Raw genomic sequence first — 11786 nt, forward strand, 5'->3', positions numbered from 1 at the left:
GTCATTTCGAGATTGCAGTCGTCAATCCCAGTAGAGGGTCAGCTAAAGTCCTCCACAGCAGAGCTTACTGTAGTCAACGGAATACTGCTAAAGGGAACCAAAGTAGTGGTACCTGCAAGCATGCGAACGGAGATGCTGAGACGAGTGCACCAAGGGCATCTCGGGTTAGGGAAATGCAAATCGAGGGCCCGTAAGTTGATGTATTGGCCAGGAATGCAGCAGATATTGCCCATTTTATTGACAGTTCTGCAAGAAGTTTGCTTATCGGCAACCTGACGAGCCCCTTCTTCAGCGCGCCGTCCCTGACTTGCCGTGGGCTAGAGTTGGTGCAGATCTTTTCCAGCATGCTGGAAAAAATTTCTTGGTTGTCTATGACGCCTATTCTAATTTTCCTGAAGTCGAACTCAGCAGCAGGAGACCTCAGCAACAGCTGTCATTCAGAAACTACGTCAGATCTTTGCAAGGCACGGGTTACCATTAGAAGTTTGTAGTGATGGCGGCCCTCAGTTCGCGTCAAAAGAGTTCAAAGATTTTGCGGCTCGATATGACTTCAAGCATACAATTTCAAGTCCGCATTTTCCCAGATCCAATGGACTCGCCGAGAAGGGCGTCCAAGTGGTCAAGCGGATTCTGGACAAGACGGAGAGGAGTAAAGAGGATTTCTATTTAGGCCTTCTGAACTACAGGGTGTGTCCTCTTGAGGATGGCCGGTCGCCAGCAGAGCTGCTGATGGGACGAAGTCTCAGAACGCTGCTTCCAGATTTCTCAGTGTCACCCCCAAGGCCCGTGCGAAAACATGTGCAAACAAAGACCCCAAGAAGGTCACTTGCTCTATTACAGAAGGGAGACGTCGTCCGCGTTCTCAATGATGGTATATGGGAAATAAAAGCACAAGTCCAAGATCTCGTGGCGCCAAGGTCGTACACCGTTCTGACAGAAGATGGCCGGGTTTTCTGTCGAAATAGACAACACCTCCGCAAAACGCCAGAAGCGTTCTGTCGATTATCCCATTACAACGCCGACGACAGCGACGACACCTCCGATTCATCTACAAGTGGAGCCATGCCGCAGGGGCCAGAACCTCCGCAGGCTACGCAGGACCGACCGCCAGCCGGCACATCAGGCTTACCGAACAGTGACGATTTCTGCCGACGATCCACCAGACCACAAGGACCACCACCTCGCCTGGCCTACACTCACGGATTCCAGCAGAGTGAAACAGCCTAGGAGAGAGGACAGTTACCGACCGGCGTTAAATGTTTTCTGTATTATCAGTGTTTTTTGTGTGATTCGCCTTCAAAGAAAGGAGGATGTAACCGGCGATCAACAAGGCAACACTGTGTACAACCAATAGAGCAACGCCTGGCAACGCTGTACGCAAGCGTTCCTTTTGCTATCAATAAACCAGTGTGCTTGTGTCCACCACCGTGTGCAGACGCTTTCTACAAGACGCTCGATACATCATCGACGACATTATTTTAACTCAGAAGATACTTCTGCCCGATACAAAAATCAGGACTTATGCCGAGCAGACTTGCGCCACCTCATACGGAGTTGCCAAATCTAAAAATGAAGCACAGGAAACCATCGCGACAGGCGGTAGTCAAAGTAGCCTGTTTCGAGTGGCGCAGGGCCCCGCCACGGTGGTCTAGTGGTTATGGCGCTCGACTGCTGACCCGAAGGTCGCGGGATCGAATCCCGGCCGCGGCGGCTGCATTTTCGATGGAGGCGAAAATGTTTGAGGCCCGTGTACTTAGATTTAGGTGCACGTTAAAGAACCCCAGGAGGTCGAAATTTCCGGAGCCCTCCACTACGGCGTCTCTCATAATCATATCTTGGTTTTGGGACGTTTAATCCCAGATATTATTATTATCGAGTGGCGCAGGATAGGTCGACTGGTTCGTGCGAAAGCAACCAAATCGAACATGTGCCTAAAGGAAATCCACATATGACGAAACAATAAAAACTGAAGATGCTTCTTTTTTACCTAATACCCTAACTCTTCCTTACCTGATCCCCAACAGTGACCGAGACCCACCCCTTCAGCGAAATAAAGATCGTCATTCATTCATTCATTCATTCATTCATTCATTCATTCCATAAAACTACATCCGAGCTGCGCAGTGGAACGCTTCATCTTCCCGAATTCGACAACTGAGGCGCGCTCAGAAAAAACGTCAAAAAAAATCTTGCCTTGCGTTGTAATCGCGAAAAAGTACTTAGGATAGCATTTTTCTGAACGGCGACTTCTAGTAAATCCTGGTGATGGATATATAATTAGTGAAGGTGGCCGTGCACTAACAACGAGCACTTATGAACCGAACTCATTGTTGATTAGGGTGCAGACAAGCTCGCAGCAAATAAATATGAACAAGAATGCAGAATGTGCGATGTTATCATAAGTCGCACGTGTAAAATACTCGGATCTAATTATTATAACCATTCCGACAACACCAAGAAATGGCGAATCGTAGAGTTAGGTAGAAAATGCAGCGCCGACCTAAATGAATACATGAAAGGCGAATACTGCACGAATGAGAAAAACGTTCTCACTTGCGACGACAGGTCGAGCCTCGTGCACACGGCCCGGTCATGGACGGTGACCGACTTGACGCCACCCAGAATGATGTTCTTCGCAATCTCCACGCCCAGTGCTCCCATTCCGCACACCAGCACATCCGACTGCGCCATACGCAACATGGCGTCCCGCCCGAGCACGTAGCTGCGAAGGATATGTACCACGTGATTTTTCTTTTCACAGAGACGCCAAAGGGAAAAACTAAATCAGTTTACACTATAGGGGTGTGCGAATATTCAAAATTTCGAATGCGAATAGAATTTTTTTTTTGTTATTCGAAGCATAATCGATGCGAGAAATGCACATTCTGACATGGCCTGTGCGGTTAAAGAGGTGAGTATCACGGCGGATGCGATTAGTCGAACAAGCAAGGACTTTCGAATGCTGCGCATTCTTGTTTTTCATATAAAACATTGCTAATACGTACATGTTCTAAGTGCACTACGTTTAAAATGTAACCGCGACGCATCCCCAACAGAGACTTCATAGAGACTGTATTCGCTGTTGTAGTGGCTATGCAACCCCAACCGAGACTTTGTAGAGCCTAATGATATTCGCCGTCCTAGTGACTGGTCCTAAGCCTACTGCTCGGCGTGTACCGCGATCGCGATTTGTCGCAGGTACGTTAACTGCTCCCCTGAACTCGCGGAATGGCCGACACCACAATGCCCCGCAAAAGGACTTCTGTCTTTCCGGAAACTGCCGAGACAGGCCCATAGGCGTGCGCACGGGGGGGGGGGGGGGCGGGGGGGGCGCAAAGTCAGCCCCACACATTGGCATAATAGGGACATAATAATAAATTTGCAGTGATACCCTATCTACATGGAGTGTCCCACCGCATCAAAAAAGCTGGCGCACGCGCCAGTGTCAACGTCGTTTATTCGGCACCCATAAAACTCGGTTCACTGTGCAGGAGAGTGAACAACTCGAGTCCTGCAAGTCAGGCGTGCAAGAAGAAGCATGTCACCTGCTTCGTCCCGTGCAGTGTGGGTGTTATCTACGAGGTTCCCACATCCTGCGGCAGCAACTACATTGGTCAGACTAGCCGCTGTGTGAACGATCTGCTGTGTCGGCGGCTGGTGGTCCCGACGAGGGAAGCAGACGAAGACGACCGGCTCGACGAACGCGGCCGGCGGGGACGCCGTCCAGCCCCGAACACGCGGGTTGGCGCGAAGCGCCGAAGAAAAGAAGCACGTCCGCTCACAACGAGTACTGCTCACACACTCATTTTATTTACAAGTGCGCCGGTAGAATAACGACACCAGAGCGGCGCCCCCTGGCATCTTACAAGGCATTTTCGAAACCGAAACACCAACACAACACCATCCCCTCCTCGAAAGAAAAGTGAAAAACTGAAAAGTGAAGAAAGCATGAAAAACTGAAAGCACACGGAAATTCACAACATACACATTTGAAAATGCGTACGACAATTCAGTTCAGTTATTATTTACACACAGAGTAAGTCCACTGCACGTAATGAGGCAGGAGTGTATGAGAAAAGAACTTGTTATGACTATTGAACATAGTCCTCATAACGTCGAGGCTTCCGACGTTTCCGCTTAGTGCGGCGCCTTTGATGTGTAGAAGGAGGTGACTCAGCACCCCGGTCACACGCGCTTGGCAAGTCCTCCCCGCCTGGCGAAGGAAGCGTTCCACAGGCTGAATGTCGAGGTAGCGGTGGGGCAGGCCTGGCTGGCGGACGCATCGGCGAAGTGGACCGAAGCACGGGCGCCCGCACAGCGACAGGCACGGCCGGCCGATGCACATCGGAAGTGGACCGAAGCACAGGCACACGCACAGGGCACACCGCACCAGGTGAAGCACACACAACAGGTCGATCCGGCATCGACGAAAAAGATGTCTCCGAAGCCGTAGGCGGTGACGCAGTGGACGGCGCAGAAGCCGTGGGACTGGAAGACTGTGAAGCAAGAATGGTCGACACAATCGACGAAGGAGATGGCGTTGGAGCCGAAGACAGTGTAGCAGGCATCGTCCCATTTGGTACTGGAAGAGTTGTCTGGGATTTCGAAGAATAACACTGCATTGTAGCACCGCATATGGTGATGCCGAACAACCGAATGGCATTAAGGCCAAGAAGAGATCGGCCACATGTTGTTACAAAGAATGTTATCGGAGCCTGCACTCCTGCGTACGTGACGTTGGCCGTGAATTGGCCGAAGTGGCGAATGATTCCCTTTGAATATGAGTGCAGGATGGTAGATGAGCGTGCCAAATGAATGTGCGGAAATGAATGCTGAAAGTCATCGGCGTTGATTAACGAGACTGAAGCGCCTGTGTCCACCAGAAAAGACAAGGGCACATTGCCCACTGAAGCTGTAACACGTGGCTCGGAAGAAGTGTGGAGACTATCCACGTTTAGAACTGTGACCGTATTGGTCTGAGCGGTGCTCGAAGGAGCAGATGAAGAACCTGGTTCAGGAAGATTTACTGGACGGGAATTGCATACGGACTGAAAATGTCCAATTTTTCCGCACGCAAGACAAGTGCGGTTTCTTGCCGGACACTGCGCAAAGTTGGCTAAATGCGCTGCCGATCCGCAACGAAAGCAGTGTGCGGTTGAATTATGCGAAGAAAATTGAGCACGCGAGTCCAAAGCTCGGTGTTGATCCGGAAAAGCTGCATTCGACGGCATGGAGTCGCCATGTTTACGGCTTCCTCGACCCCGCGACGCTGAGGGGCCGCCATGTTGACCGCCACGAAAGGACTGTGCAGGCGGGCGGCCATGTTATAGCCATGTTGACCGCCGCGCCGAGACGTGGAAGAAGGGCCGCCATGTTGGCGCGTCCCGTGAAAATTAGATTTTAAAAACTATCCGGTTCTTGGCCAATCCCCCAGCGTGGGTGTGTGCCATAGTTATAGGATCTACTCTACCAAGGACCGGCGCCATGGCCACCCGCAGCAGAAAGTTGCTGCACTGAGTGCGGAGCGAATTGCTCCAACTGCACACGGACAAGTTCATCCTCTCGTGCAATCGAGAGGGCTTCTGAAAGAGTGATGGACGATCCTTTCTGGAGGAGTCGGCAACGGACATTTTGCGACGCGACGCCAATAAAGAGCTGCTGCCTGATCATGTCATTTTCGAGCGCGCCGAACCCGCAGGACGCGGCTAGCGACCGGAGACTAGCTATGAAGTCTACCACGGGCTCACCGGGGAGCTGACGACGCTCTTGGAAGCGGAGGCGCGCGACATAATCACAGGACGCGTCTTTAAAATGGTCATCGAACAATGCGAGTGCGGCTTGGAATACGTCAGACGACGCAGGCGTCTCTGACGCGTTGGCGGAACTCAAAGTCTGATAGAGTTTTAGGCCGGCGTGGCCCAATGCGTTAAGCAGAAGGGCCTTCCGCCGCTCCGGTTTGCGGGCGTCATTCCCGATGGCATCCATGTACGCTTCGAAAATGAGCTTCCAATCAGCCCAAGGGATCGGCGGATCGCCGGGAGTGGAAAGAAAAAGCGGTGGAGGTATGGGAGACGCCATCACAAGAGAAAAACTCTACACGAAACGAAGAAAAGAAGAAAACGAGAACGAACGAGAAACACCAACGCGAAAAGAAAGTTCGTAGTGTTCACGAATAGACGCGGAGCCGCTCGACGGGGAAAAGGCAGAAGAGACGCGACGCGGCGGCCGCTACGGAGAACAAAGAAGCGATGGCGGGAAACGCCGAAGTAGCGTCGCAGTAGAATGGAATCATTGAGGCGGACCGGCAAAAAGGAATACGAAGGAAACTGTTCCTACTTCACCTCGTCGCCATTGCTGTATAGGCTGTTGGTGGTCCCAACGAGGAAGGCAGGTGAAGACGACCGGCTCGACGAACGCGGCCGGCGGGGACGCCGTCCAGCCCCGAACACGAGGGTTGGCGCGAAGCGCCGAAGAAAAGAAGCACGTCCGCTCACAACGAGTACTGCTCACACACTCATTTTATTTACAAGTGCGCCGGTAGAATAACGACACCAGAGCGGCGCCCCCTGGCATCTTACAAGGCATTTTCGAAACCGAAACACCAACACAACACGATCGCCTTCGTGAACATTCCAACAACATTAGAACGAAAACAGGTAGCAATCTAGCAATACACTGTGCCGCGTGTGGATGCACCCCAAACTTTCACCAGACGCGCATCGTGCGCCGGTACAGCGATAATCGCGCCCGCGAAATATATGAAGCCTTCGCCATCCACGAGGCAGGTCACACTTGTATCAGCGCCCCTTCTATCGCACTAACTGACAAAGAGATTAACTATCTTCGCAGTTGAGCGTTCCACGCTTTGTTGACAAGCCCGGCAGGTGCGCATGTGCTAGGAATATCCTCTCCCTTCCCTTCATTCTTTCCATGTTCAAAAAGCGTATATATTTGCACCGCAAAAATAAACGCATTTGTTGGTAGTCAGCGCTGGTCCCGTTTCATCTGTCTCGTCCTTGTGTTTTCGCGCTGTTTTTTACTATGGATAACAGGGAGGCGGGGCTGCGACTCAGGGGGGGGGGGGGGGGGGGGGAGGCGCTTTTTCCATGTGGCCGCGCTTTTTTTTTTAACGTTCTGCACGCTTTAAATAAGCGAAGATCCAAACGCACCGCGCCATCATTCGCCGCTGCCTCCTTGGCAGTGCGGGACCGCGAAGTGAACCGCGGACCCACCAAACACTTCGGCGCTGGGTTGCCAGGTTTCACTACTTTGCGCCAATCTGGCTACTTCTTTAGGCTGGTGGCGGCAGAAAAAAAACGCTTTGGCTACATCGCTACTTTTTGGCTACTTTCTTGTTTCCTCAATTTGAATCGAATTATCAATATCTTGTGAGGTTGCAGCCGCTGGTGTTCGAGTAGGCGGTGTCAATGCATGGCGACAAAGGCGTGTTTATTTCGCCCGAGACTGACTTCGGCGCTTGCATTGCAGAAGAGAAAAGATACGTTGCTGAGGCTGCGAGGGAAAACTGTTGCATGGCGCCTTATTCAGCAGACCACCAATTGCTGAACTCGACTTTCAATTGTAATTTTAAGTGAACTGAACAATCGAAAGCGTTCCGCATCCAGGAAGCTCTGCAGCCATCCAGATTGCAAATCCTATATCCGACGAACTGTCTGTGTTATTTCCTAGAATCAGGTAAGGAGTGCAACATGAAAATATCAAGTGTTCGTACTTCGTCATCATGCGAGAAAGGATTGCGAACGTGACTACAATTTATGCTCCAATCTCAACAACTGCGATTTTGAGCACAATCATGCAATGCTCATTTTTATTGTCACCGCCACGTTAATACTTCTAGTCCTTTCATGAAAAATCATACAATACACGTGAAGAGAGTGTCATATATTTCTGTAACAGCGCAAGTAATTTCGTCATCCTGCACGGGATAATCGCCGAGGTCAACTATTTATTATTTTATTTCAGCAGTTATGATTTTGAAGGATTCTTGCTGTACTTACTTACATTTCCACCAAGGAAATCTTGAATGCAGTTATTTAATATAATAATAATATCTGGGGTTTAACGTCCCAAAACCACGATTTGATTATGAGAGACGCCGTAGTGGAGGGCTCCGGAAATTTCGACCACCTGGGGTTCTTTAACGTGCACCTAAATCTAAGCACACAGGCCTCAAACATTTTCGCCTCCATCGAAAATGCAGCCGCCGCGGCCGGGATTCGATCCCACGACCTTCGGGTCAGCAGTCGAGCGCCATAACCACTAGACCACCGTGGCGGGGCAATGCAGTTATTTAAATAAAAGGACATTGGCTTGAGTGAGTTTTACAGTGCCCTACTTTTATTTATAAGTCCGTGACGCTAAATAATAAGTAAGGGGAGAGGAGTAGCCGGAGCCATGTATAGGCACCAACCTCTCCTTAAACACATTTAATAATGAAAACAACGTCGCGGATGTTTTTACATAAGCGCGGCTGCTTTTGGTTACGTTTACCGGCTTTGGCTTACGCCGACTACTTTTTGGTCAGTTGTTCCAATCTTTTGGCTATTTTTCGTCTTTTTGGCCTGGCAACCCTGCTTGGGCGCTCGTTTTGATAAGCGCCCTAGGGACTGTGTGACGCTGTGTGACACGGTGTGACAGGTCGGCATACAGATGGGCGATCTTCGGAAAACCCGGTCCTCGCACCAATAAACACCATGTATCATCAACTTACAGTTGCCTAGAGTAGAGACTCTCGTCGATGTCAGGCGGATTCTGTCCTGACGATTCAGTCGGGGCCTGCTGTCCCTACGTGCACAGGACAAACGTAAATGCCGCGGTCAGCAAGAAACACGAAAACCGCCAAGCTGCATGAGCAAACAATTTACCGCCTTACCGTAAGCAAAATGGCAATGGAATCAACGCAATCGTGTAAATAGAAGATTGATTTTCAAAGCACGAGTATGGACCTTTGCTTCTTGATATACAGCAATGCATATACGCAGGCGCGACTGTGATTGGCTTGCAAAGTGCTTGATTTTTATTTCCAGCATAAGATTAGAATTAACGGTTCAACGGGTATTGTTGAATGGAATTTTCTTCCTTCAGACACCGTTATAACCTTGAAGATTCGCCATATTTCGGAGAATCTGTTACCAATGTCTTCCTTTCAAATCGAATGCGTTTTCATTTCGCTTGACGAGACACGTGCACGCCGTGATAATAAACCATATGTATATGTGTTTGTATCTACGTATACTACTTGTGCGGCTTGTTTTCTATATACGAATCACTATCTTGATATGTTTGACAAATTTCGCGAGTGACACCCAAGTCCTGAAAACATGTCTTCAGCAAGCGAGGCAGTGTTGTCGCTTCGAAGGTTTAGAAGCTCTAAGAAAAGACAGTCGGTATAACTAAAAACTGGAAGGTATATACCTATAACTTTGATTTTTCAAGCTTCTGTTAAAAATGTTCTGAATTTTTTATGAAAGGATCTGGCAAATAGCAACATTGGGCCTATACGAATTACCTTTTTTTAACATAAAGCAAATCAAAGGAAACCAAAGAGCTGGCTAGCTGGAAGGAAGGATGCTCAATAGAAGTAACAGCTTTTGCTGTAACCAATAGCTAAACGGAGTTGATAAACGTCACCTCTCTTCATTGACCACTTAGGTCACGAGCTGCAGAAAGTAGTAAATTTTCGTAATAGAATAAAACACGCTCTTCAATGTCAATCGAAAACCCGGCATTGCCACAAAGGTTTTTCTTCATTCTGAATCTTGCCACTCAAACCTTGACGTGACAGTTAGTTTTCTTGTGCCCCACAAATGGATTAGAGAAAACTTGTGCCCATCATATGGATATTAGTTCTCGGGAGCGACTACGCGTTTGAACACGCTATCACCACTCCTACGAGGTTGAAAGATTAGGCCTCGTCTATCTGCGCTAGAAAGCGAAGCGTCGTGCGGGCGCTTACGTTCGCATTTCCGGACACGTCGTGGCCGGGATCGTCGTCGGTCCTGCGCTTTTTCGCTGGTGGGGTGGGGTCATTTTCTTCCTCGTCCACGGCCATCGGCTCAGCGAACTCAACATGACGTGGTCCAGACATCTCGAAGACGCAGGAGGACGACGTGGTCGAACAGCTTCTCCCGCTTGCACGTCTTCGTCGCCGCCGGTGTCCGCGCGCGGCCTTCACTGGCAGCCCAGCGGGTCTTACGACTGCTGCGGACCCGGGAGCGGAGGTGCACGGAAGGACCCCGGCGATTAACGCGGCTCGGCAGCAAACGCGAATGATGATTATTGTTATTATGATTATGATCACCTTTTATGAATGGCTCACACCCACTCTGGGGGATTGACCAAGAAACGAATTATTTATAGATAAAAGTGGTTACATATGAATTCTATGACTAATGAATTATAGAATAGTTAGAATGCGCCGATCTTTTCGTTTCTTAGCGTGCGGTTCTTGGCACGCGCATTGTTCTTGGCGATGATGAGAAGGGTAATCCGTTCATTATACTCGCGCCATATCGGCGCTTCATCCTTAAAAGCAGAATTCGGCTGTGGACGCCCCGCCATATCGCCACCGTGTCATGAGCGTATCATTATAAATTATATATATATATATATATATATATATATATATATATATATATATATATATATATATATATATATATATATATATATATATATATATATATATATATATATATATATATATATATTATTTCGCTTCCCCGCGCCGGTCGTCTGCTCGATATGATGATTATCATGGTGATCCTCTTCATCATGGCGCTCACTTACTGACGGGGGTCATTCTCGCCCAAGTACAAGTACTGTCAGCTCTCTTGATCATATTTTATTGCGATAGCAATTATATGGACACTTTCGGCAGGTTTTCGCCGCCGCCGTCATGTTCCGGATATGTGTAGGTATGTACATATGCATAAAAGCCACAAATAAAAATAAATCAGAAGAAAATATTTCCGAAGCGCGACCGCGAGTTCGAACCTACTACGCCTCGCACCGCGGTTAGGCAATTCTGTCACGCGCCGTATGTTCTCCGGCATACTAACGGCGAGCTATTTATATGCACCATTTACCGCTGGCAATAGAGTTTCGTACTAAAAAAAACTATAGGGGAATCTGGCGCTAGTGTCTATGGGGGGTTCATTGAGCGGAGCTTCAACCACTATGGGAATTATGCAATGTGCAGGGTTCGGATTTGCTTCCGATAGATTTCGTTCTTGAGATTCGCGGCGCTTGTTTACCGAGCTTTAAACAAAATGATATGAAGCTATTCTCCATTAAAATTTGCTTCATTCTTCCGTAGGTAAAACTTACTGCAGAAAGGTTGCGTGACCGTGAGAATGATGTGAAGCCTGGACAAATCTAATCACCAGGGTACGCATTACTCTGCAATTGTATGCCAGATTTGGCCTTACCATATATTGAATTATGTTTTACAACACCTGAAAGCAAACACGCGTATTTTTCTCTCGAAATTACTCATCATCTATTTATGGAAATAAAAAAATCACACCATATCCACGGAGTGAATGATGATGAGTGGGCGAAGCTGCGGAGGTTCATCGGTAAACCGTGAATCTTCCGTGAATTCTGCCCAGTACATCATCACCGACGTGAGATCGGGCGCGTTTATACTAAAGGTTCGATGAGTTATGACGACTTGCAGCTCACTTTAATTTTACATGTACGCTGTGAATTTTCATTGTTTAGAAAACCATTGCTTTCGAAAACATCTGGCGTCTTTCGTTAAG

The 11786-nt window shown here is 48.7% G+C and overlaps 1 protein-coding gene across 1 annotated transcript in view; it reads right to left on the reverse strand.

The window, feature by feature from the left end:
* Positions 1–10108, reverse strand: part of LOC119381631 (ubiquitin-like modifier-activating enzyme 1) — a 53166-nt gene extending 43058 nt beyond the window's left edge. The window contains exons 1-3 of the mRNA XM_049412847.1: positions 9977–10108; positions 8732–8805; positions 2554–2722 (exon numbers count right to left, since the gene is read on the reverse strand). Of these exons, the coding sequence (XP_049268804.1) occupies positions 2554–2722; positions 8732–8805; positions 9977–10108 (375 nt within the window). The remainder of the gene's footprint in view (positions 1–2553; positions 2723–8731; positions 8806–9976) is intronic.
* Positions 10109–11786: the final 1678 nt, after the last annotated feature.

The sequence above is a fragment of the Rhipicephalus sanguineus genome, chromosome 2, assembly GCF_013339695.2.
Source record: "Rhipicephalus sanguineus isolate Rsan-2018 chromosome 2, BIME_Rsan_1.4, whole genome shotgun sequence".
Lineage (NCBI taxonomy): Eukaryota > Metazoa > Arthropoda > Arachnida > Ixodida > Ixodidae > Rhipicephalus > Rhipicephalus sanguineus.